We start from the raw sequence: 23,252 nt of genomic DNA on the forward strand, positions 1-23,252 counted from the left end.
GTTAGGAGATGTAATAAATTTTAACCAAGGGGTTGACAGGACAAGGACGAAAAGGAAGGTTTGTGAGTGGAAGGCACTACAGATTGAATGACAGAAAGGAGTTTCCCAGGGCTAAAGGGAATAGTGATCTGGCAAGAAAAGAAATAGAGAATGTCCCTACAGCAGATGCACTGCTGTCTGAAAGTTGAAGGCTGTTCCTCCCAGACTCGACACTGGGTTCAATAATTTCAGACTATAAACTCTGTCCCCCAACTTTGTTCCTTTTCTTTGCATGTTACAGTTTTTCGCCATCTTTTGTTTCTTTGTTTTGTCCTGAAACTTTAACTGTCCACAGATGTTCCCCGAGCTGCTGTGCATTTCCAGCTTTTATTTCAGATTTCCAGCATGCAGTGTTCTGCTTTTGATTTATAAAAGTAGGAAAGTCTTGTAACAAGTGTACAGGACATTAGTGAGACCACACCTAGAGTACTAATTCCAGTTTTGGTCTTCCTCTATACTGGAGGCAGTTCAGAGAAGACACACTAGGTTAATTCCTGGGAAAGATTGAGCAGCTTGGGCCTATACTCATTGGAATTTGGAAAAATGAGGTCTCCTATTAAGATTCGAAGGGAACTTGCAGGGTAGATGTTGAGAGAACGCTGTCCCTCGTGGGGGCACCTAAAATTAGGGGACAGAATTTCAGAATAAGCAGTTTTGTATTTAAGATAAAGGTAGTGGGGAAAATTCTCAAATCCATTATCAAGGACTTTATCAACTGTTCGCCAGCAGAAGCCAACCCATACAACCATGGGCGGCACGGTGGCATAATGGTTAGCACTGCTGTCTCACAGCGCCAGGGACCCGGGTTCAATTCCCAGCTTGGGTCATTGTCTGTGTGGAGTTTGCATGTTCTCCCCATGTCTGCGTGGGCTTTGCACGTTCTCCCCATGTCTGCGTGGGCTTCCTCCGGTTTCCTCCCACAGTCCAAAGATGTGCAGGTTAGGTGGATTGGCCTTCTAAATTGCCCCTTGGTGTCAGGGAGACTAGCTTGGGTAAGTGAGTGTGGTTATGGGGATAGGACCTGGCTGGGATCATGGTCGGTGCAGGCTCGATGGACCAAATGGCCTCCTTCTGCACTATAGGATTCTATGCTTCTACTGAAAATAATCGTAATGGCTGTTTTGAATCCCAAGTCCAATGGTAAAGGAACATGTTAATTCACTGCACTGTCAAGTTCTCCAAACATGCTTAATGCTTGCTTGCATTGAACAACAATTGTTCACTGTGAATCATATTTACATTGCTGCTATTTGGGCTGGCACCTAAATGATCTAGCCTTCTTGAAATCCCTGATTCTTTTACATTTGCAACTCAAATGTCTCTAGCCATTCCTCATTATTTTATATTTATCAATTTCAATTTTAACAAGTTGACATAGGATTTTTTTCAAACCAGGAAAGCATCATTAGAGGTTCCTCTGCTCCTATAATATAGGAAGTATCTGTGTATAGTTGTTTATGTTCAGCTTTACTGAGAGGAATCAAGTATCATCTGTGAAAACTAGTATGCCATTCTTAAGACACATTAATCTCAAATGCTCTAAAATGTGTCTACTCCAAATTCTGGTCACTTTATTGTCAAGTAGTCATAAAGGCCCAGAGCAATGTAGCCAAAAATTGTTTTTGAGACTGCACAGGTGAGTTAAGTGCACGGCCTCTAATGATTGTTTGCACATCAGACACGGGCGGTAACTTAAAGAGGCTGACCTCTACATGACCTGTACAAAGACAGGCTGTGCGCAGCTTACAGGGAACATTGATTCAGAGCACTCCTTATTCAGGACTTTAGAACAGTGCATTTTCTGTCCTACATAAAGGTCACCTTCCTGAATTCATGGCCTGAAGGCAGATCCTTGGCAATTGTTTGCTGAATCACTGCAAAGTGCCATGATTTTTTACTACAGGTAGAGAGCAGAAGCAGGTCCTCAAATCTGACTCAGCCCTATGCTAGTGGCATTAATCTTATCCACATACCAGACATCGCGCTAACTACATTCATTAAAAATGCAAACAGAAATATATATATAGAAATATAAAAATAGCAGAATGTGAGGCTTTAAAAATAACTAACCCCTAACCTCTGCATGCAGTGGTTCAGTTATGATTCACTCTCTATTCCAAATTCACCAGGTAACAAACTTAATTGTTAACTTCCAGTGCACAAGGAATGCTATAAATTTAATCAGTTTTGAAACTATTATAAATAGAAGACTTTTTTAAAAAAAAAATTGATCTCAGATTTACTTCAAAAATTTGGACGGAAATTTTCAAAGGCCCCACTAATGGCAGGAAGCAATGTCCCTAACTTTTTAATATGCCCAATATCCATTATCATAGAATCCCTACAGTGCAGAAGGAGACCATTCGGCCCATCAGTCTGCACCAACTCTCTGACAAAGCAGCCCACCCAGGCCCTATCCCTGTAACCCCACATACTTACTCCACTAATCCCACTAACCTACACATCCTAGGACACTAAAGGGCAATTTAGCATGGCCAATCCACTTAGCCTGCACATCTTTGGACTTTGGGAGAAAACTGGAGCATCCGGAGTAAACCCACACAGACACTGGGAAAATGTGCAAACTCCACACAGTCACCTGACGCCGGAATTAACCCGTGTCCCTGGTGCTGAGAGGCAGCAGTGCTAACCACGGTGTCACCGTGCCATCCTCATCCAAAAATGTTCTTCTGCATCTTTTCATACAGTATGTTACTCTTGATTGAAACATTTAAAATCATTAGTTAATAGCATCTCCCACAATATAAATCGAGAATAATTCTTAATCAAGACATGGACAACTTTCAGGCTTGGGCTATTAGGTGACACACAGCGAGGCAATGACCAGCTCCAACAAGTGAGAATCTAACCAGCCCCCTTTAACATTCAGCGGTTATTACTATTGCTGAATCCCCCACTACCAACATCGTGAGGGTTACAGCTTTGACCAGAAACTGAACTGCATCACATAAATACTGTGGCTACAAGAGCAGGTCTCTCTCTTCCTGACTCTCCAAAGCCTGAGTACGATCTACAAGACACAAATCAGGAGCATAATGAAGTACTCGCCAGTTGCCTAGATGAATGCAGCTCCAACAACACAAGAAACTCGACACCATCCAGGACAAAGCAACCCGCTTGATCGACATCCCGACACCATTTTAAACATTCACTCCCTCCACCACTAATGTACCATGACAGCTGTGTGTACTATGTACAACATACGGCGCAGCAACAAAGGCTCCATCAACAGCACCTTCCAAACCTGCAACCGCAACCACCTTATAAGGACTCTTGGCAACCGACACATGGAAACAGCACCAGCTGCAAATTTCCCTCCAAACCACACACCATCCTAACTTGAAGCTATATTGTCATTCCTTCTCTATTGCAGGATCAAAATCCTGGAACTCCCTTTCTAACAGCACTGAGGGTGTACCTATACCAGATGGATGTAGCAGTTCAAGGTGACTCAGCACCACCATGTCAAGGCCAATCAGGGATGGGTAACAAATGCTGACCTTGTCAAAAATGTCCACATCCCAGAAAAGAATAAAGCCTTAGTGGGTAAGAGTAAGACAATTAATTTTCAAAAGGATCAAAAAACCTATTTGATACACGTTCTTACTGAAATACCGTGATGGAAATCTATGTTAAAGAACAGAATCTAACAACATTTGATTATCAACCTGTCATGCAGTTCTTTTGGAAGCACACAGCATGTATTTTCTGTTATAGATAGGTGCTGACATTTTGTGATACATTGAGATCACTTTCTGTAGTCAGCCTAAACAAGATCCATGATGAAAAAATGCAAATTCTGTGTCAGGTCTTGTTGTGAAGTTGAGTAGATGTGGATTGGTGTTTGTAAAATTGTAAAATGCTAGGAAAAGCATTGCATGGTCCCACAGTTAGGTCCCACAGTTCCTAACTGTGCTTAGGAAATTTTTTAAAAATGCAAGTATATAAGGAGCCCCAGACTGAAATATTTGTGTCGAAAGGTCAAGCAGCAGTATTACCAAGACAACAGGCTCTTGAATTTAGCCAATCAATTTGAATCAGAACAGGCTTTTGAATTTAGCCAGTTTGAATCAGGCAATTAGATACCAGCGACCTATTAAATTTAAATCGGATGGTTTTGGCAACCTAGGACCAATTCTATTGTGGGGGATATTGATATGTCATCACAGGTAAAAAGGAAGGGGGCTGTGGGACAAGAAGAGAGAGCAACTGCCACAGTTCTTAGCTCAAAGCCAGATAGCAAAGAAGAAAGATGAATCAACAGAGAAGGCCCAGAATATTCTGGGAGACACAAAACCTGGTTCTAATTTAGAGAGTGACTAAAAATTCTATTTTTTTGTTAATGAGTGGGAATTGTATTTGTTGGAATAGCATTCCATTAGAATCATGTTTTATTCGGTTTGTTAATAGTTTAGTTAACTTCTTCACTGTTAGTTAGCTAAATAAATTGTTACTTGATTATTTTAGAGAAAGTGTCAGGGAGTTATTTTGATTTAACTACTAAAAGAAGTTGCTGAAGAGCAGATCGTACCACTTCACACTCAAGTTTTACGGATAATAGGGCGAGGTACTCCTCTTTGAATGGTTAGGTTAGTTCTTTGGAGGGGTGGGGGGGGGGGGGGGGGAGATCAGCCCCCCCCAGAGAACTGACACTTAACCACTCAAAGAGAAGCTCAATAGATTGCTTTATAAAAGTCTGTTGAGCTTCTCACACATTACAAAACAGACTTATATCCCTGAAAAAGTAACAGCCAAAGTTCATATATTGAGTACAAGTTTAGAGATAGACAACTTAATTGTACAACTCCACCTCACATCAGAGGTGGCAGAGCCTTCAGCTGTCTTTGGAACTCCTTCTCTAAATCCTCTCTAAGTCCCACTCGCTAATTACTGGTAAGTAGTGCTAAATTATGAGTTTACAGGAGATAAAGACTTGGAGATAGGAGTAAGAGCAATGGTCTCAGGCAACCATTCAGCCATTCCATAATGCAGCCCAGCCTGCCATCGGTAGGAGGGAAAACTCAAGCCTCCTGAATTATAGATGAAGGAACTGGATTGACATCAATGGGAATGGGAGAGATGTAACAGGCAGATTTTTCAGTAAGCTTTTGATGAGTACAATGTTCATACTTCCTTGCATTTGTTTCTCCAAGATTTCTGTATTAATTAGGTTTATTGTAAACGTTGATAGTATCTCTTGTGCCCTCTTTATTTCTCATGTCTTCTCAATTGCACCCTGGGAGAGCATTTGAATTCTGCAATTACAGAATGACTCTTGATCAAAACATTAAAAATCACTGTTTCAAACTTGCAGTGACCAGTGCAAGTGAAAAGGGTGAACTGTCACCGTAAAAATCACTAGATTTTCAATAGTCCTGCTATTTTTATCCATTCATGTTAGCATCACTGGCAAGCCAACATTTGTGGCCATCCCTAACTGCCCTTATAAAGGACCTTACAATGGAAGGAAGGTCAATGAAGGAGTGGAGATCGTTAGACCTGGCGAACTCCTGTAGCAATATGCTGGGGTTAAAAATGATTCTCATTTAGCTTTGAATGTATTCAATGTCCCCAGCCTCCACTGCTCACTGGGGAAAAGAATTCCAAACACTAACATACTCAGAAGAAATTTCTCCTCATCTCCATCTTAAATGGGGACTCTCTATTTTTAAACTGTGCCCCTTGGAATTAGATCTCCCCACGAGGAGGCATGCTCTCAGTATCTACCCTGTCAACCCCCCTCCAGAATCCTGCTTAAATTGTTTACAATTTAATAGATGATTTGGAGTTGGGGACCAAGTGTAGCGTGTCAAAATTCGCAGATGACACTAAGATGAGTCGTAGAGCAAAGTGTGCAGAGGACACTGAACATCTGGAAAGGGATATATATAGTTTAAGTGATTGGGCAAGGGTCCTTATGCATGAATCACAAAAAGTTGGTTTGCAGGCACAGCAGGTAATTAAGAAGGCAAATGGAATTTTGCCCTTCATTGCTAGAAGGATGGAGTTTAAAAACAGGAAGGTTATGTTGCAGCTGTATAAGATGCTGGTGAGGCCACACCTGAAGTACTGTGTACAGTTTTGGTCGTCTTACTTGAGAAAGTATATACTGGCACTGGAGGGGGTTGCAGAAGAGATTCACTAGGTTGATTCTGGAGTTGACAGGGTTGGTTATGAGGAGAGACTGAGTAGACTGGGATTATACTCATTGGAATTTAGAAGGGGGGAATCTTATAGACCATGTAAATATATGAAGGGAATAGATAAGACAGATGCAGGGAGGTTTTTTCCACTGGCAAGTGAAACTAGAACTAGGGGGCGTAGCCTCAAAATAAGGGAGAGCAGATTTAGGACTGAGTTGAAGAGGAACTTCTTCACCCAAAGGGTTGTGAATCTGTGGAATTCCCTGCCCAGTTGAGCAATTAAGGCTACCTCAGTGCAAGTTTTTAAGGCAAAAGATAGATTTTTGAACATAAAGGAATTAAGGGTTATGGTGAGCAAGCAGGTAAGTGGAGTTGAGTCCACGAAAAGATCCGCCATGATCTCAATGAATGGTGGAGGAGGCTCGAGGGGCCAAATGGCCTACTCCTGCTCCTAGTTCTTGTGTTAAATAAGATTACCTTTCTCAACTCCAATGAGAATAGGCCTAACCTGCTCAAACCCCCCTCATTAGAAAAAGCCTTCATCCCAGGAATCAGCCTAGTGAACTTTCTCTGATCTTTTTTCAATGCAAGTTTGTCCCGCCTCAGGTAAGGCAGTTTCCAATCAAATATCTTTTCAAAATTCAAGTAAATTGTATCAACTTCATTTTTTGCTATTGCTCCGGCAACTTTGGAAGCCATGATCCATTCTTCAAAACTCATTCCAATTACCACCCCTGACTTCAGTAATCCGTGTTCTCCAATTCAACAGTACCACACTTCGAAGGTGAATTTTTGGCTATAAAGCACTATGAAATATTCCACGGACAAGAAGGTGCTATATAAATCATTTCAGAGTTCCAGCATTTGGAGTATTTTGGTCATATTTGAGCTATATAAATCACGTTCTTTCTTTCCGCAATTAGAACAACACTGACAGGAGTGAGAAAGTGAAGAATCTTGCCCCTGTTTGGATAGGTCGAATGTTTCTTAAATTTTTACTCCATTTTTAAATATCAAGCTCTCATACTTGTGCATAAAAAAAGTCACCACAGCTTCACCCTATTTCCTCATTCATTTTTAAGGATTTTACAGTAGAGAATTCAGGGGAAAGCATTACTGAACTCAAATAATGAAGGATAATGGGGAAAAACATAAGTTAAACTTTATTTATTCATCATAAGTAAGACTTACATTAATACTGCAATGAAGTTACTATGAAATTCCCCATCATACAAGTATTTCATTTGATGAACGGCACTGAACATTTAAAAAATCCTTAAAGTGGAAGAAAAACTGAAGCGTACAGCATGAATATTTGCAGAAAAGGTCACATCAGAATGTTGAGCAACAAAATCAGCAGCAGAGGATAGTAGATGTAGAAAATGGTTTCACCGTGCATACCAAATATAATGGAAATGCTGCCCCAATTTTTGTGGGCAGGAGGAAATTGGCTGCCCACATTGAGCAAAACACAGATGGCAAATTTCAGGACAGGATTTCTGAACATTGAGCATGCATCAGTTACAGATGAGATAATGATGTTTAGGCATGTCACTGGAAGCAATAGATCTGGACTAGATTGCTGCTAATTTAAAACTTAAATAATTTTGAATAGAAAAAAAAGAGTCATGCTATTGAAGCTGTTTGCCTTGCACTCATCAAGACAGTCGCAAGAATGCCAAATTTTAAAGAAAGCAACAATTTATACCGCATGAGAAAAGGGCACTGACTGGATAGTAAGTTGACTGATTAGTCTAGGTGTTTCTATGGAGAATGCACAAGGAAAAATTTGCCCCCCCCCCCCCCTTTAGTTTAATTTTAAGAAGGCACAATGTCTATACATGTTCCTTTTGTTTGCAGAGGACAGTTCCCTGCATGCGAATATATGTATGTAACTTCCAGAAAACGTGAGAGAGTAACATTGCAAGCCTGACTGGTAATCGTACATTAGTTGTTAATGTAATTTTTAATACTTGTTCAGTAAACAGATGCAGAGTTTAATTTAGACAAATGCGAGGTGATGCATTTTGGTAGATTGAACCAGGGCAGGACTTACTCAGTTAATGGTATGGCGTTGGGGAGAGTTACAGAACAAAGAGATCTAGGGGTACATGTTCATAGCTCCTTGAAAGTGGAGTCACAGGTGGACAGAGTGGTGAAGGCGGCATTCTGCATGCTTGGTTTCATCAGTCAAAACATTGAATACAGGAGTTGGAATGTCTTGTTGAAGTTGTACAAGACATTGGTAAGACCACACTTGGAATACTATGTGCAATTCTGGTCACCCTATTATAGAAAGGATATTATTAAACTAGAAAGAGTGCAGAAAAGATTTAATAGGATGCTACTGGGACTTGATGGTTTGAGTTATAAGGAGAGGCTGGAGACTGGGACTTTTTTCTCTGGAGCATAGGAGGCTGAGGGCTGATCTTATAGAGGTCTATAAAATAATGAGGGGCACAGATCAGCTAGATAGTCAATATCTTTTCCCAAAGGTAGGGGAGTCTAAAACTAGAGGGCATAGGTTTAAGGTGAAAGGGGAGAGATACAAAAGTGTCCAGAGGGGAAATTGTTTCATACAGAGGGTGAGTGTCTGGAACAAGCTGCCAGAGGGTACAATTTTGTCTTTTAAAAAGCATTTAGATAGTTACATGGGTACGATGGGTATAGAGGGAATGGGCCAAATGCAGGCAATTGGGATTAGCTTAGGGGTTTTAAAAAAAAAGGGCGGCATGGACAAGTTGGGCTGAAGGGCCTGTTTCCATGCTGTAAACCTCTATGACTCTATGGCATGGTGGCACAGTGGTGAGCACTGCTGCCTCTCAGTGCCAGGGACCCGGGTTTGATTCCCAGCTTGGATCACTGTCTGTGCGGAGTCTGCACATTCTCCCCGTCTGTGTGGGTTTCCTCCCACAGTCTGAAAGATGTGCTAGTTAGGTGCATTGGCCATGCTAAATTCTCCCTCAGTATACCTGAACAGGTGCCGGAGTGTGGCAACTGGGGCATTTTCACAATAATTTCAGTGCAGTGTTAATGTAAGCCTACTTCTGACTAATAAATAAATAAATGCTGACCAATCAAGGAGTCACATCTAACGTTAGCGATTACCTTCTGAGTTTTGCAATCACAGGCTGGTCGAGTATGGTCAGTATTCTGCCTATTATGAACAGCCGAAGGGGCTGGTTGTTTGATACAATCTGCCAGTCATTGGGAAGTACAGCCTAGGTACCTGGCATTGCACTGGTACTGAAATTCATTGAATTAGACAAAAATGACCCAACTCATTCAAATGGCCTTTTCTGCACTCTTCTCTTAAGACCAACGGTTTGTCATTTTTAGAAAAAGTGAATAAAAGTTACAATTATATGGACTAGAGCACTTCATAAAGATATGCATTAACAAACTATCCACAACTTTCCTCAATTCATATTTTATTTTCTGAATAATGTGGCATCATTAATGAAACCCATTTGCATTATAAATCATTCACCTCAATAAATTAACTTGTACTTTATGCACAATAAGGGATAAAATTAATGTGTAATTAGTGTAACATAAACACAATTTTATTGTTATGTGCTCTTAATAACAGATTCACTTGCAGTGGAAAACCCCAGTGACATTCAGTGCTCTTGATCAGTGAAAGCAAGCTTGCTTTCTCACCTGAAATGGTTTCAACTAAATGCACAAAATGTACCTGAGTTCTTTCAAAAGTGAAGAGATGTGGCTTAGTGTTGACCCACTTTCCCGTTTTGACTCTGCTGTTGCAATAAGGTAAAGTAGTTTTTCCATTGAAAACGCATTAGCAATGTATCGCCGTTTCAAGTCCTGTGCAGGCATGACAAAAAAACTCCCTTTAGATGCGACAAAAAAAAAACACAGCACACCAAAGATATCAATACCACATTTGCTGCAGTAAATGGTGACTTTCAAAACTTAACTCTGGTGGAGATGAAAATAGAAACATGCTTGGACTTCAACATCAAACAGTTTAACATAATCACTTGCTTTTTACTGCAAGAATCTGAACCACATAAGTCCCAAAATAGAGCAAAAAGTAATGAGACCCAAGTAGTACAAAATTAATTTTGGTAGCAGAAAAAAAAACTTTTAACAGTTATTCATTGATTTAATTCAGCAATAAGTTACATTTTTCAAGTAATTTTAAAAAGTGTAATAAGATTGTCAGTTACTCCAATTATATTGGTTGCACATAGAATTAGGCCATTTGTCACCACCACCTCCCTACCCTACAGGATTAGGTTATTGGTCACTGCGGCCCAACCTCCTCACCCATCCACAGGATTGAGCCATTAGTGTGTGCTACATAGGATTTGTTAGCCTCACGGTCACTTCCACAGTCAGGCTGGGTAATCATGCCCACCACCCTTACACAATTACTGGTTTTACCCATTAGCTCTCAAAGTAAATGGCTTTGCCCACCATTCCTTCTCACACAGCACATCCATCTCAGTAGCACCAATAAAAAAACTGAAATAATCATTTTACTTAATCAAGATGTATAAATTAACTGGAGTCTGTTACCTTAGCAGCTTCATAGCCCATATTTAACCACTGGGTAGTTGCAAAATGTACAGCTTCTGAAACACTGTAGCCACAGCACACTTTGGAGACAAAGGCCCCTGGGGAACACACAATAAACTGGCCACTCTGCTGTACAGTACGACACACTTTGATCCCCTCCTTACACAGGACCTCTGGAGAAATCTGGCAAGACAAAAATTATGATGTGGAGATGCCGGCGTTGGACTGGAGTAAACGCAGTAAGAAGTCTCACAACACCAGGTTAAAGTCCAACAGGTCTATTTGGTAGCAAAAGCCACTAGCTTTCGGAGCGCTGCTCCTTCGTCAGGTAAATGGGAGTTCTGTTCACAAACAGGGCATATAAAGACACAAACTGAATTTACAAAATAATGGTTGGAATGCGAGTCTTTACAGGTAATCAAGTCTTAAAGGTACAGACAATATGTGAGTGGAGAGAGAGTTAAGCACAGGTGTCTTTAACCTGCGCTTAACTCTCTCTCCACTCACATTGTCTGTACTCCCACTTAACTGACGAAGGAGCAGCGCTCCGAAAGCTAGTGGCTTTTGCTACCAAATAAACCTGTTGGATTTTAACCTGGTGTTGTGAGACTTCTTACTAAGACAAAAATTAACCAGTTAAGGACAGAAATACAGTTAAATAGAGGCATGTTATCCTATAGTCATCTCTGTCTTTTACTATAGAAAGATACTAGTGTTAACTGAGAAATAAGTGAAATAACTCAATCCAGTTTTACAAGTATGCCAGTTTTCCACGATCCATTTAAATTTCATGCACCATCTAACAAAGATTCAACAGATAATGCACATGTACTCTTGCAAGGCCTGCAATATGTAGTAACATGCATAATTTTGACGTTTCAGGGTTAAAATGGATTTGGTGTTGCACTCTGCTCTCTAGTACTTTTTTAAAGCAAAATGCATTATAAAGTAGCCTATTTAGTGTAAATTCACTCATTTCACTATTTGAGCAGTAGAAGCCATCTTAAGTGGGGTCTCCACGCAGTTGAAGTGCTTCCAAGATATCATGGTTCATGACTGAAGTTCAGAACAGAGCTAATTCTCTGCTGCAAACTCATGTAATCCCAAGTCTGAATCAATCATGCCCAACGTACGTCAGACCTAGCTCACTAACAAAATGTGAAGAGAGAGACGAGTCATTCAGCAAGTTTTTCAAGAAAGTATTCTGAAACGCAGGTTTCAGAATTAAGTGTTCATTAAGCACAAGTTTTTTAAAAAATCATTTCTAGCAGTTAACAACATGCAAGTACTCAAAAAGGTTAATCTGCATGGTTTCATTTTAGTGATGTGTGCTGGTGGCAAAACACTTCATTTGGCTAGTAAGTAGTTGAAAACAGATTTAAAATAGGGTAATATTGTAATATATCAGAACGTGGATGTACATTTGCTTCAGCTCTTTCATTGGGAGTTGGATGCAACACAGAAACCAATCACTACACCTAAGAAAACGTGAGAAATCTATACAGGCAGAGTTTGTTTGTTCAAATATGGAGCGTACAAACATTATAAGGATTGCACATGCCACCACACACCTCCTTACCTAAGCCCAGAGAACATAGATGTAGGCTCACAAAGCATAGGAACCGCTAGATATGAAGGAGGATGCTGCTGAGGTTTAGCCAGCTAAAACCATGTAGTTTGTCACCAAAGAGCACTGGTAAACTAATCAGTTTACATATTAGGACTTTGTCTGGCTGTTACCTAGAGCCAACATTATTTGTTGTGGGTAATAGTTACACACCTCTAACAGGTGCATTGCACTTTATCCTCAGGTGGGGGAGGTTCAATGAGAGCAGTGTGGAGAGAGAGCTAAATGCAAAGTTTGTGGAAGGTGAAACAAATGAAACAGAAAATATTTTAATAGAGATCATGGTCAGAAAAAAACTGATTTGCATTGATATAGCAGCATTCATGTCCTCAATGCTCACAACACTTCGCTGTCATCAACTGCTTTTAGAGCATAGTTGGCGAGGAACTGGGTGAAGCCCTCTGCTCTTCCTTCAATATTGTTATGAATATTCTTCATCTCAACTGAACACGCAGGCAGGTCTTGGTTTAAATGCCTCATTAAAAGATAATAGTTCCAACAGTGCAGGTACTCCATGCAGTGCAGTACTCCCTCAGTACTGCAATAAACTTTCAGTCTAGAATAATGAGTTGCAGAAAGGTAAAAGTTCATAAAATTGTATCGATTCAAAGAACAGGGAAGATCATTATTTCATTATCATTATAGTCAGTCATACCTTACTCCTGACATATTTGGGCACTCAAACAGCCTTTGAATTTAGCTGCCACTGGAAGGGTGCAAGGTGGATGCACAAAGACTACCTGTGAGAGGTTTGGGGTTGTGTAGTTGATAGCGCATATTTACTAATATTCAATGTTTATTCAACATTTAAATACATATAGGAGTAAATCAACAGCTCTCTCAGACATCTGAAAAACTTCATGATTTAGCAGAATTTATAGTAACAATGGAACAGCGGTCAGTGGCACAGCCATAGCACGCACCATTGGCTGCACTTAGAAATGTAACTTTACCTTTTTTGCACTGGAGCTTTAGTCCTAGTTTAGTCCTCCTGTCCTAGTTGAAGGATGCAACAAAGGGAGCCACAAGGGCTAGTAATAAGGTGCAGAAGCACCAAGGCCATGGCTTCCTTGAGGAATACCCCATAAGATCCAGCAGGCTTGCAGTGCTATGGTCAGGTTATTAAAGTTATGAAGCATTTTTAACTATTTTCAACATTTCAAGGCCTTTTAATTGTTTTTCTGAGTTTACATAATCTTTGATTTAATATAAGTAAACATGGAAAAGTCTCAACACAGAATGAAAAAGTGCATCAAATGAACTAAGTGACAAAATGCATTCTGGCTTTGAATGCATTGATTTTATTTTATAACAGGAGGAATTATCAGTAAACAAGGACTGCTTACAAGTGGGGTGCTGGGTGGGTGAGCATATGGTTAGGGTGCGGGTAGGGGGGAGGGAAAGAGCCAGGTGTTAATTGTTCAGCAAGTTTACTTCTAAATACATTAAGTCCTTCCCAATTCAGCTTCTGCTGTTGATTACTTTCAACCCAGGTCCTATGCTTGTGATTAAAAGCACAAGTATCCTGGAGTAAATTTCTGAGCAAGTTTAGGGCATCTAACCCGACTCTACCACAGCCGGGTTAATGTCAGAGACATTCACAGAGGGGTCTGGGCAGCATACACTTGGCAAGTAATGCGTATGTGCACAGGTCAGGATTTCTTCTGGGTCCCACCATACATCAGTAGTGAATCTCTCTAAGTTTGCATCTGATTCAATCTGAAGATCTGGGCTACTAATTATATCCCCATAGATAAAACACCATGTTTCTGGTATCAATGAAAAAATTGGTTTAATTTGTCTTTTCAAATCTTCTCAAGTCTTCAAAGTAAAGGTTCAATATGCTAATAAATATGTTCTTCATAAACTGATGGCATCTCCTTTCTCTAAATCTATTGTCGGATTGTCCTTATTGGGATGGGTGTGTACAAGCTGGCTAATAGTAAAAGCCTCCTATTCTGCAAAATTGGTACCAGACCCAAATTCCAGGATGCCAAGTTTACTGAAACCAGATTATCTTTTAATCGAGTCCATCATACACTGGACTGACAGTGCTACAGAATGCACCTCAAGACTGCCAGGTTACACTGACCTCAAGAAAAACAGCTGAGTACAAAGTCCCAGTTGTTAGAATTGGCCCTGGCCCTTTTGCCTTTGTTGCATATTCCTTCTGCAAGATAGTCAAGAGCCAACCAGACTGCTTTATGCTCATGTCAGAAATTAAGAGCACATGCGGAGAGAGGGAAATCAAGAGTGTAATCCTTCCTTGAGCCAAACTTCTTGCAAACGGAATCACATTTTTACACAAGGAGCACTGACAGCTGATGTCAATAGAAGTAACGGAAGCTGCTATGATAGCCTGTAAAGATGCTGTTTTACTGTAGGACATTAACACATCCTTAACTTTTCAGGACAGCAGAAAACGGACAATTTTGCAATTGATACCATTAAAGTAGTCAAGTCATCAAGGTCAGGATATATAGGTGATGCTGCATCCATATCCTGGACCAAATCTAAATCATCATCTTTTCTGCCTTGTGAAAGTAAGACAGTGCCCAGTTTGTAAATTGGTCCCATGAACAATGGGACTCATTTTAAAAAACAACTTGGAACTTAGATAAGGAGGTAATGAGATAATCAGAGATTTCTATATCTCAAAGGTAAAGGAGTCAATTGAAAAGGGAGAAGTGAAAATATAATTAGATAATCATTTACTGCTTTATTTTGCATCTAAACATGCTACACCCAACATGGGAGTGCCTGATGTAGACATTGGACAACTAAATGAAAATGTCCCATTCTCCAGCACTAACATACATCACCTTGATAAGTACAAAATAAAAAACAGAACCAGCTTACATTCATATAGCACTTTTCACACCCTCAGGACGTCCTAAAATGCTTCTCAGTCATGAATTGCTTTTGGAATGCCGTCATTGTTGTTATGTAGGCAAATGAGACAGCCAATTAGCACATAGCAAGGTCCCAGAAACAACAAGAGATAAATAGCAAGTTAATCTACTTTAGTGGTCTTGATTAATGGATAAATGCTAGCCAAAATACCAGGAGAACTCCCCTGCTCTTCAAATAGTGTCATGGAACCTTTTAATTCCACACAAGCAGGTTGAAAGAATTCAGCTTAACATCGCATCTATGAGATGTTAAGATGACGCTCTATTGAAGGATAATCCAGATTTAAAATGTTCTGCTCTGCTCTGCTCTCTCGTCACAGATCCTGTTAGACCTGCTGAAATTTTACAGCATTTTCTGTTTTAGCATCTTTAACAATGTAGCATTCTCTCAGGAAAAAGAGGCCACAGAAATGCAAGTGACTAGAATGATGATGCATTAGGGCCCTACTTCCAATGACTCCCCGAGATGCAGCTAATTTGGGTTGACTGATATCGTCAAAGTGTGTTGCAAAGTGGGATTGAGGGTTATAAAAATACTAATAGCTGCCCGGTTTTCTTCCCTTTATGCAAGGGCAGCAACTTAAGTGTTTCTAAAAAGTGGGAAATCACAAGTAATATAGAAGATAAATTCACAAAAGAATTTTTTAAAAACTGAATGGAGTCAATTTGATGGGCCAATTGATTTTTAACTCTACAACTGGAGTATATTGCCTGTATACAAGTAAAGCTCCAACAGCACTCAGGAAGCTCAACACCATCCAGGATAAAGTTGCCCAGTTGATCGACACCGTTTTAAACATTCACTCTCTCTATCATGACCACACACATTGGCAGCAGTGTGTGCCATTATACAGGATGCAATGCAGCAACAAAGACACCTTTCCAAACTGTGACCTTCACCATCCAGAAGGACAAGGGCAGCAGGTGCACAAAAACACCACTACCAGATGTTTCCCCACCAAGTCACACAGTATCTGACTTGGAACTATATCACTGTTCCTGCACTGCCATTGGATCAAAATCCTGAAATGCCCTTTCTAACAACATTGTGGGCATACCTACATTAGATGGACTGCAATATTTCAAGAAGACAGGTCACCACTACCACCTTCTTAAACACAATCACGGATGGGCAACAAATGTTGGTCTAGCCAGCACTAGCCACATTCCACGAAAAAATAAAGTCCAATCCAGCCATGATGGATATGGCTGATGGCACATTTCTCTTACGATAGAAAAACAGCAAATTCTTAAGCATCAATTACAGAGTTTCATTTTAAAAATTTAGAAGGAAAGGCAGTTATAGAATCCCAACAGTGCAGAAGAAGGCCATTCAGCCCATCGAGTCTGTACCAACCACAATCCCACCCAGGCCGGATTCCCATAACCCCATAACATGTTTACCCTGCTAATCCCCCTGACACTAGGGTCAATTTAGCATGGCCAATCAACCTAACCTGCACATCTTTGGACCGTGGGAGGAAACCCACGCAGACATGGGGAGAATGTGCAAACTCCACACAGACAGTGACCAGAGGCCGGAATTGAACCCGCGTCCCTGGCGCTGTGAGGCAGCAGTGCTAACCACTGTAACATTGTGCCACTGTGCCGCCCATTATAATTATAGTGTCAATACCGAAATATCTGAACTCTAGCACTTTACGCCATCACAATTTCATTTCTGTCCAGGAGAATGCTTCCATCTCATTGGTATGTGGTATCATTGGCATGTGGTATCATTGGCAGTAATCTTTAGGTTTTTATATTGATAACTGCCCACATACTTCAACTACTCAGATGTCCATGTGTGTCTTGGAATGGAATAACATATGATTTTGCAGTTAATGCCTATTTTATCACCCATTGCCCTCCTTTTTCTATTTGGCTTACATCTTGAAGGCAATATATGCAACCTTCCAGATGTCGCCAAATTCACACTTTCCTTAGTTTTCAATAAAAAAGGGGTGGGCATAGAAAAAATCCTTCTTGCTGTTCCCTTCCTCTTGCCACCCAAATAATGTGGCAAAGGTTTGGGAAAAGGGAGAACCTGGATCAATGGTTGCTAGCTTATACCAATACATCTGAAACACAAGAGTTTCCGTCACGAGCCATTTTATTCTCATGTGTACGCAGTTTTGTTCTTACCATTATATTACTTTCAAGCATGTCCAGCCCTGACGTGCCATTAGCTTGCAGCAGGGTATGCACCACTTCATCAAGTTTGCTCTTCTCCTCAGCAGGAATACAATACCTGGAGAAAGGAAGATAGCTGAAAATGTCACAGTCCAAAGCTTGCAGGCGACAGGACATAAATGGCACCACTTCCTAATCTGGACTGTAGCTTGTGATGGTATAGGGATTACTTTTTCCAGAGTAGCACTTCAGCAGTCCCATTGCACCTATGTAACCTGTGGAAAAGTTTATAGAGACATCCAACAAATAACAACTAGCCCAGAGTTCCCAAAAAGACGTCTCCCAACTGTACAGAGGAATTGTCACACAGCTTGGCTTTTATCCTTGCTTTTCCCCCCCCAACACACACACAGTCTTTTTTAACGGCCAAAAAGTTCATATTCTTAACATATACTTGTTAAATAGCTACTTTATATATTTACAGAATGCATCAGAAGACAGACCACCAATGGCCTTTGCCCACATATCCGTGGGGAAATACTTACCATCACGATTACAATTTAAGAACATTCTCTGCGGAAGTATGGTCTCCAGGCGAGGATTACAGCCTTCACTGCATTGCCAAGAGCTAAAAAATGTTTCTTTGCTTAGCTTCATTCTGGAGTAACTCACCCCTTTCATTGGAGTGCAGCTGGAGTATGTTGTTAAAAATTCACTACCAGATTATCTCAGTTCATGCGTAATTGAGCCAAGGAGGGCCTAAGTTCAACCCCTGATCTGCAGGAAGCGCACACTGGCCTTGGATCGAAAAAAGGAGGGGGGAAACAAGAGTCAAACAGGGCTCTCACTTCCGATTGCTAATTAATGTTGGGCAAGAACACAGTTGGTTTCAGCTACAACATCAGTAGAAACAGATAGTAGAGGTAATGGATGGGTTGAGAATTAATCAGCAGGACATACTGAAAAGGCTTATTATGCTCAGAATGGATAAGTCACTTGATCCAAATGGCCAACAGTGAGTCATGGTAAATGGTTCTTTTTCAGACTGGCGGGTGGTAGACAATGGTGTTTCTCAAAGCCCCATGCTAGGACCACTGCTTTTTGTGGCATATATGTATAATGTGAATGTTGGAATAGAGCGCAAAATGACAAAATATACTGATGGCACCAAACTCGATGGTTCCAAACAGTGAAAATAATACCAATCGACTACAATACAGAGAAGTGAGGGGTGATGCAGAAGGGAGAGGCAATATAGACTAACTTACACAGTTTAAAAAAGTGTGCAGAGAAGAAAGTTCATGCGTACAGATCCTTGAAAGGTGGCAGGGTGTAATAAGAGACCAGTTCGCAAAGCATATATAGTTATTGGGCTTCATAAATAGAATTGCTGAGCACAAAAGCAGGGAATTTATGCTCAATCTTTGATTGTGGCCTAATTAATCAGAATTATACAGTGCAGTAGGAGGCCACTCAGCCTGAGTCTGCACCGACTCTCCAACAGAAAATGTTACTCAGGCCCACGGCCCCCTACTCCCCCAAATTGTGTACAATATTCTGCTGCTGCTAATGGCCCACAACATCTCAGATGCCCAGTTTTGAGTTGCTATATCTGTTTGAAATTTATCCCATTTAGCACGGTGTGGTGCCATACAACATAACGGAGGATAACCGCAATGTGGAGATGAGACTTTATCTTCACAAGGACTGTGCAGTTGTCACTACTATCACTACTGCAACAGATAGATTGGTGAGGACGAGATCAAGCAGTTTTGCCCCACTTGTTGGTTCCCTCACCACCACCTCTCAAGATCCAGATAAGCAACTATGTCCTTTAGGACTCGGTCAACTCAGTCAGCAGTGGTGTTACTGAGTCACTCTTGGTGATGGACATTGAAGTTTCCCACCCAGAGTACATTCTGTGCCCCAAGTGTTTTTCAACATGGAGGAGGACTGATTCATCAGCTATGGGGGATGGTAGGTGGTAGTCAACCGGAAATTTCATGGGATCCAGAGTCAAAATTGATGACTCCCAGAGCAACTCTCTCTCAACTGGATACCACTGTACTGTCACCTCAGGAATGGTGATAATGGTGTCTGGGACATGGTCATAATCTCAGAATCGTACCTGACAGACAATGTCAGGAATTTACTTAACACAGCTCTCCCAATTTTAGCACGAGCTCCCAGATGTTAGTGAGAAGGACTTTGCAGGGTCAACAGGTCTGAGTGTGAAGCTGTCATTTCCAGTGCTTAAGTCAAGGCTGGGTGATCCATCAGATTTTAGTCCTTTTAGCAGTTTGATATAACTGAATGAATTGTTAAGCCATCTAGGAGCCAACCACATTGCTTTGGGTCTGAAATCACATGTTGGTGTGATGATACTGTACTATCGATATATTTGAGAATATTTTAGAGTTCAGTTTTTTTCTACAGTCGGTGTTTCTGGAAAACATGCAGCTCATATGCTGGGAAGCAGGAAAATTACTCATTTTAGTCATGTGGTGCATACTTGAGGGGTCTAATGGGACTCTTGTTTATAAACGTAAAGGTCCCCTGGAGTTTTTTGATTAAAGGAATGGAAGCTGGGGTTTTTGTTTAGGTCATGCAATAATGTGGTTAATGGGAGCAACAAGGTATGCAGCAGAGAGAGAAACAGCTTTTGTTCAATTTCTGGCTGGGGTTGTTTTAAAGACAGAAGTCTGCAAGCCGCTCTGAAAATCAAAACCTTCAAGGCTGTTAAGAATTTATAGCAAGAATGCCTGGATTTACTAATTGTATTTAACGTGGCATTTGAGTCTAAGAGGGCTGTTGCTTATTTGGAACTGAAATAGTGATAAGTTAGAAATTAGAGTTGTTTCCTTTCATTTTGATAACTTTTAACAGTTGAACAATAGTTTAAGCTGTTTCATTTTGTTAGAGAGTTATACTAAAACTACATAATGAATAAAGCTGGTTTTGATAAAAGATTCCTAATTTGTCAGTAGAATTACTCCTGGAACAAAGCATCCTATCCTCACATTTATGCCAAGATAGAAAAATTGTTGGGGCCGATGCTGGTTTCAATATACCTTGGGGTTCGGGTCCAGAGCCCTAACATTGGCCAGACCAGATAAGGATGACATGAAAGAACATTAGCAAACCAGATAGATTTTGACGACAATTGTATTCTCATGGTCTCCATTAGAATAGCTTTTAATTACATATAGATTTATTGATTGAATTTAAATTTCACCAGCTGCTGTGGTGGGATTTGAACCCATGCCCCCAGAGCATTAGCCTGGGCCTCTGGATGATCATTCCAGTGACATTATCACTACACCCCTCCCTACCTCAAATTGACCAGAATGGTTCCTGGGATGAGTGGTTTTAGGTTCAAGATTAGGTTGGAGAAGCTAGAATCTCTCTCCTTTCACAGAGGAAAAGAGATTAAGGAGAGAACTGATAGAGTGTGTACAAGATTATGGCAGGTTTAGAGAAGTTTGACAAAAAGCTGTTCAATTAGCTGATGATACCAGGACTTTGGGGGGAGGGGGGCACATAGATTTAAAGCCCTGGGCAAGAGATACAGGGGGTTGTAATTTCTCCTGAACTAAAGGTTTGTTAATACAAACAAATATGAACTGCAAAGACGTCTCATCGTACAGAAATTACACATAAGCGTGGTTGATCTGGGCTGGCTTAAATTTTTTTTCCTCAGTGCATTTGTATTGCAACGACATGACTTATCATTCATTTTAAAATATGTTTAGAAAGAATAGGAACCATTTAAGCTATTTTTAAAAAAAGTATTTTTATTGCAATTAGCACTCAAATAGAATCGGAACAGATTCATCAACTTTCCATGGTTATCAAGAGAACCCAGACTATTTTGATTTTTTTTTTAAGTTCTAAATTTGCACCTAGCAGCAATGTACCACCTCTCAGAGGTGGCACTGAAACAAAAAGGATGTGTATGTACATGCATAGAGGAACAATTAAAAAAGGCTTGTCCCACAACAAAAATGTCAACATATGTAATTGTCATGCCATTCACAGAAGCAGAATTGTTGGAATAATCAGATATGAATTTTACAAATCAATCAGAAGTGTCCAAATCAATTGGATTGCAAAGTGCATTGGGTGTGTGCAGGTTGCATTTCTGAAAGCTTGACAATCTTCAAAGTAGTGGTCAGTAGGAGTTCATTGTTCCCATCAATAGTCTTCAAACAAGTAGTGCAGATAAGAAGTCAACATGACCAGTGCTTCCTGAACTAATTTCAGCTTGCAGGATTGTGCTCAATGTTGAGATAATTTGCTTGGAATGACCCTTGGGGGTTTGCCTCTTTAAAGTTGGCTAGTATGCTAAGACAGAGATCAGTTTGCTTTCATGGAGGTTGTGCCAAACATGCGATCAATAATATTTTCATAAAAACTTGAATGTTTCCATTCAGTTTTGCAGGTTACTGAAGCTGTTCAAACTAGAAAGAGCACCATTAAGGGGCATCTCAACTTAAAGAACTTGCTTAAGAAAATAAATTACATTTCAATCTTGTTTCAAGGATTTATATATATATACCTGGGTTTGCTGCTTTGCATCTCACTAGGATGGCACAAGACTCAAATCCGCAAACCTCCGCAGCAATGAGCTTTATCGGACCCTTCGATTATGGCATCAGGTCTGACCAGGAAGCCTCTGTCCACCCACATGCATCTCAAGATGCACTGAATTAAGACAAAACGGTGTCAACTCCAGTGAGCCACACAAGCAGTTTGCAAAAAAAAAAGACAATTAAAAACAGTGCTAAAAAACTGAAATGGGGAGGGGCAGGTATGGAGATGAGAGGAAACCAAGTTCATGTTTAAAGCGAATAGCAAGCTGCATCTAGTTTAAACCCACCCTTTAAATGCTGAACACTCTGCCTGTCTGACACAGATTTGCTAAGTTCTGTCCATGCTGGCTAACTGGTCATTTGATTAATGCAATTTTAAAGGTAATTTAAGGATATGGACAAAAGGTTTAACTCACTTCTGTGTCAGTGAAGCAGGTCTTCAGTTCAATCTGGTGGAAGAATTAAAAAAAACTATTATCCTCAACAATAAAGTACTTGGTGACACTTGATGACCAAACACTGACTAGTGAGGACCAGCCACAAGAAGCTTCATTTACACTGAGGCAATGGATTCAGGTAGAATCCAGATCAACAGCTAACTGGGATGAAAGCAAGTATATATAGGGCAGGTGAATTCAACTGAGGGAAACCGAATTTTCAAAAAAAAAAGACATGCACCGTTTGGAACAACGGATTTATTCTGAATCAGTTCTCTGGCATGAAAATTCAAATCACAACTCCATATGCTTCCCCAAGCTGGTACCCCACAATGCAACATTGAAATAATGCATTTGAACTAGAAATTGATCTGTGTGTGTGTTGGGTGACAGAATAAGTTGGTAAGCTGAATCCAAATCCAGAGCTAGTTACGGATCCAAACCTGCTCTGCTGAAAGTGGGGCTACCAAGGGAGAGCCCCCCCTCCCCAGGACAGGCACTTACCAAATGCAATCAGCACCAGTGTGTAAGTAGTCAATGTATGGAAGGTGGTTTTGGTCTCGTGACCAGCATGAGGTAGTGAAAACCATGCCAATATTTAGCCAAGGAATCGTCACTCCTAAACAAAATGAAAGAAAATAAATTGCAGCATAACCAGGACATACAGATTAGCATTTTCTTCAGCAACCCAAAATATGCTATTGTGCATGAAACAGTGGCCACAGTTCTCCAAGGTCAGTATTGTTAATCCACTGCAATTTAGCCTGGCAAAAATACGAAAAGTCCAGAACTGACCATCAAGC

The 23,252-nt window shown here is 40.5% G+C and overlaps 1 protein-coding gene across 3 annotated transcripts in view; it reads right to left on the reverse strand.

Annotated features, from left to right (window-relative positions):
* LOC144511281 (protein Jumonji-like) overlaps positions 1-23,252 on the reverse strand; it is a 444,126-nt gene that overhangs the window by 26,060 nt on the left and 394,814 nt on the right. For 2 of the 3 annotated variants that reach the window (XM_078241463.1, XM_078241473.1), the window contains 4 exons: positions 22,954-23,068; positions 17,433-17,538; positions 10,749-10,931; positions 9,901-10,031 (listed from right to left, as the gene is read on the reverse strand). In XM_078241463.1, the coding sequence (XP_078097589.1) occupies positions 9,901-10,031; positions 10,749-10,931; positions 17,433-17,538; positions 22,954-23,068 (535 nt within the window). Of the gene's footprint in view, positions 1-9,900; positions 10,032-10,748; positions 10,932-15,234; positions 15,295-17,432; positions 17,539-22,953; positions 23,069-23,252 lie in introns of those variants that run through there. The other variant, XM_078241483.1, reaches the window with a different exon arrangement.

Source organism: Mustelus asterias, chromosome 2 (genome assembly GCF_964213995.1).
Source record: "Mustelus asterias chromosome 2, sMusAst1.hap1.1, whole genome shotgun sequence".
In the NCBI taxonomy this organism is placed as follows: domain Eukaryota; kingdom Metazoa; phylum Chordata; class Chondrichthyes; order Carcharhiniformes; family Triakidae; genus Mustelus; species Mustelus asterias.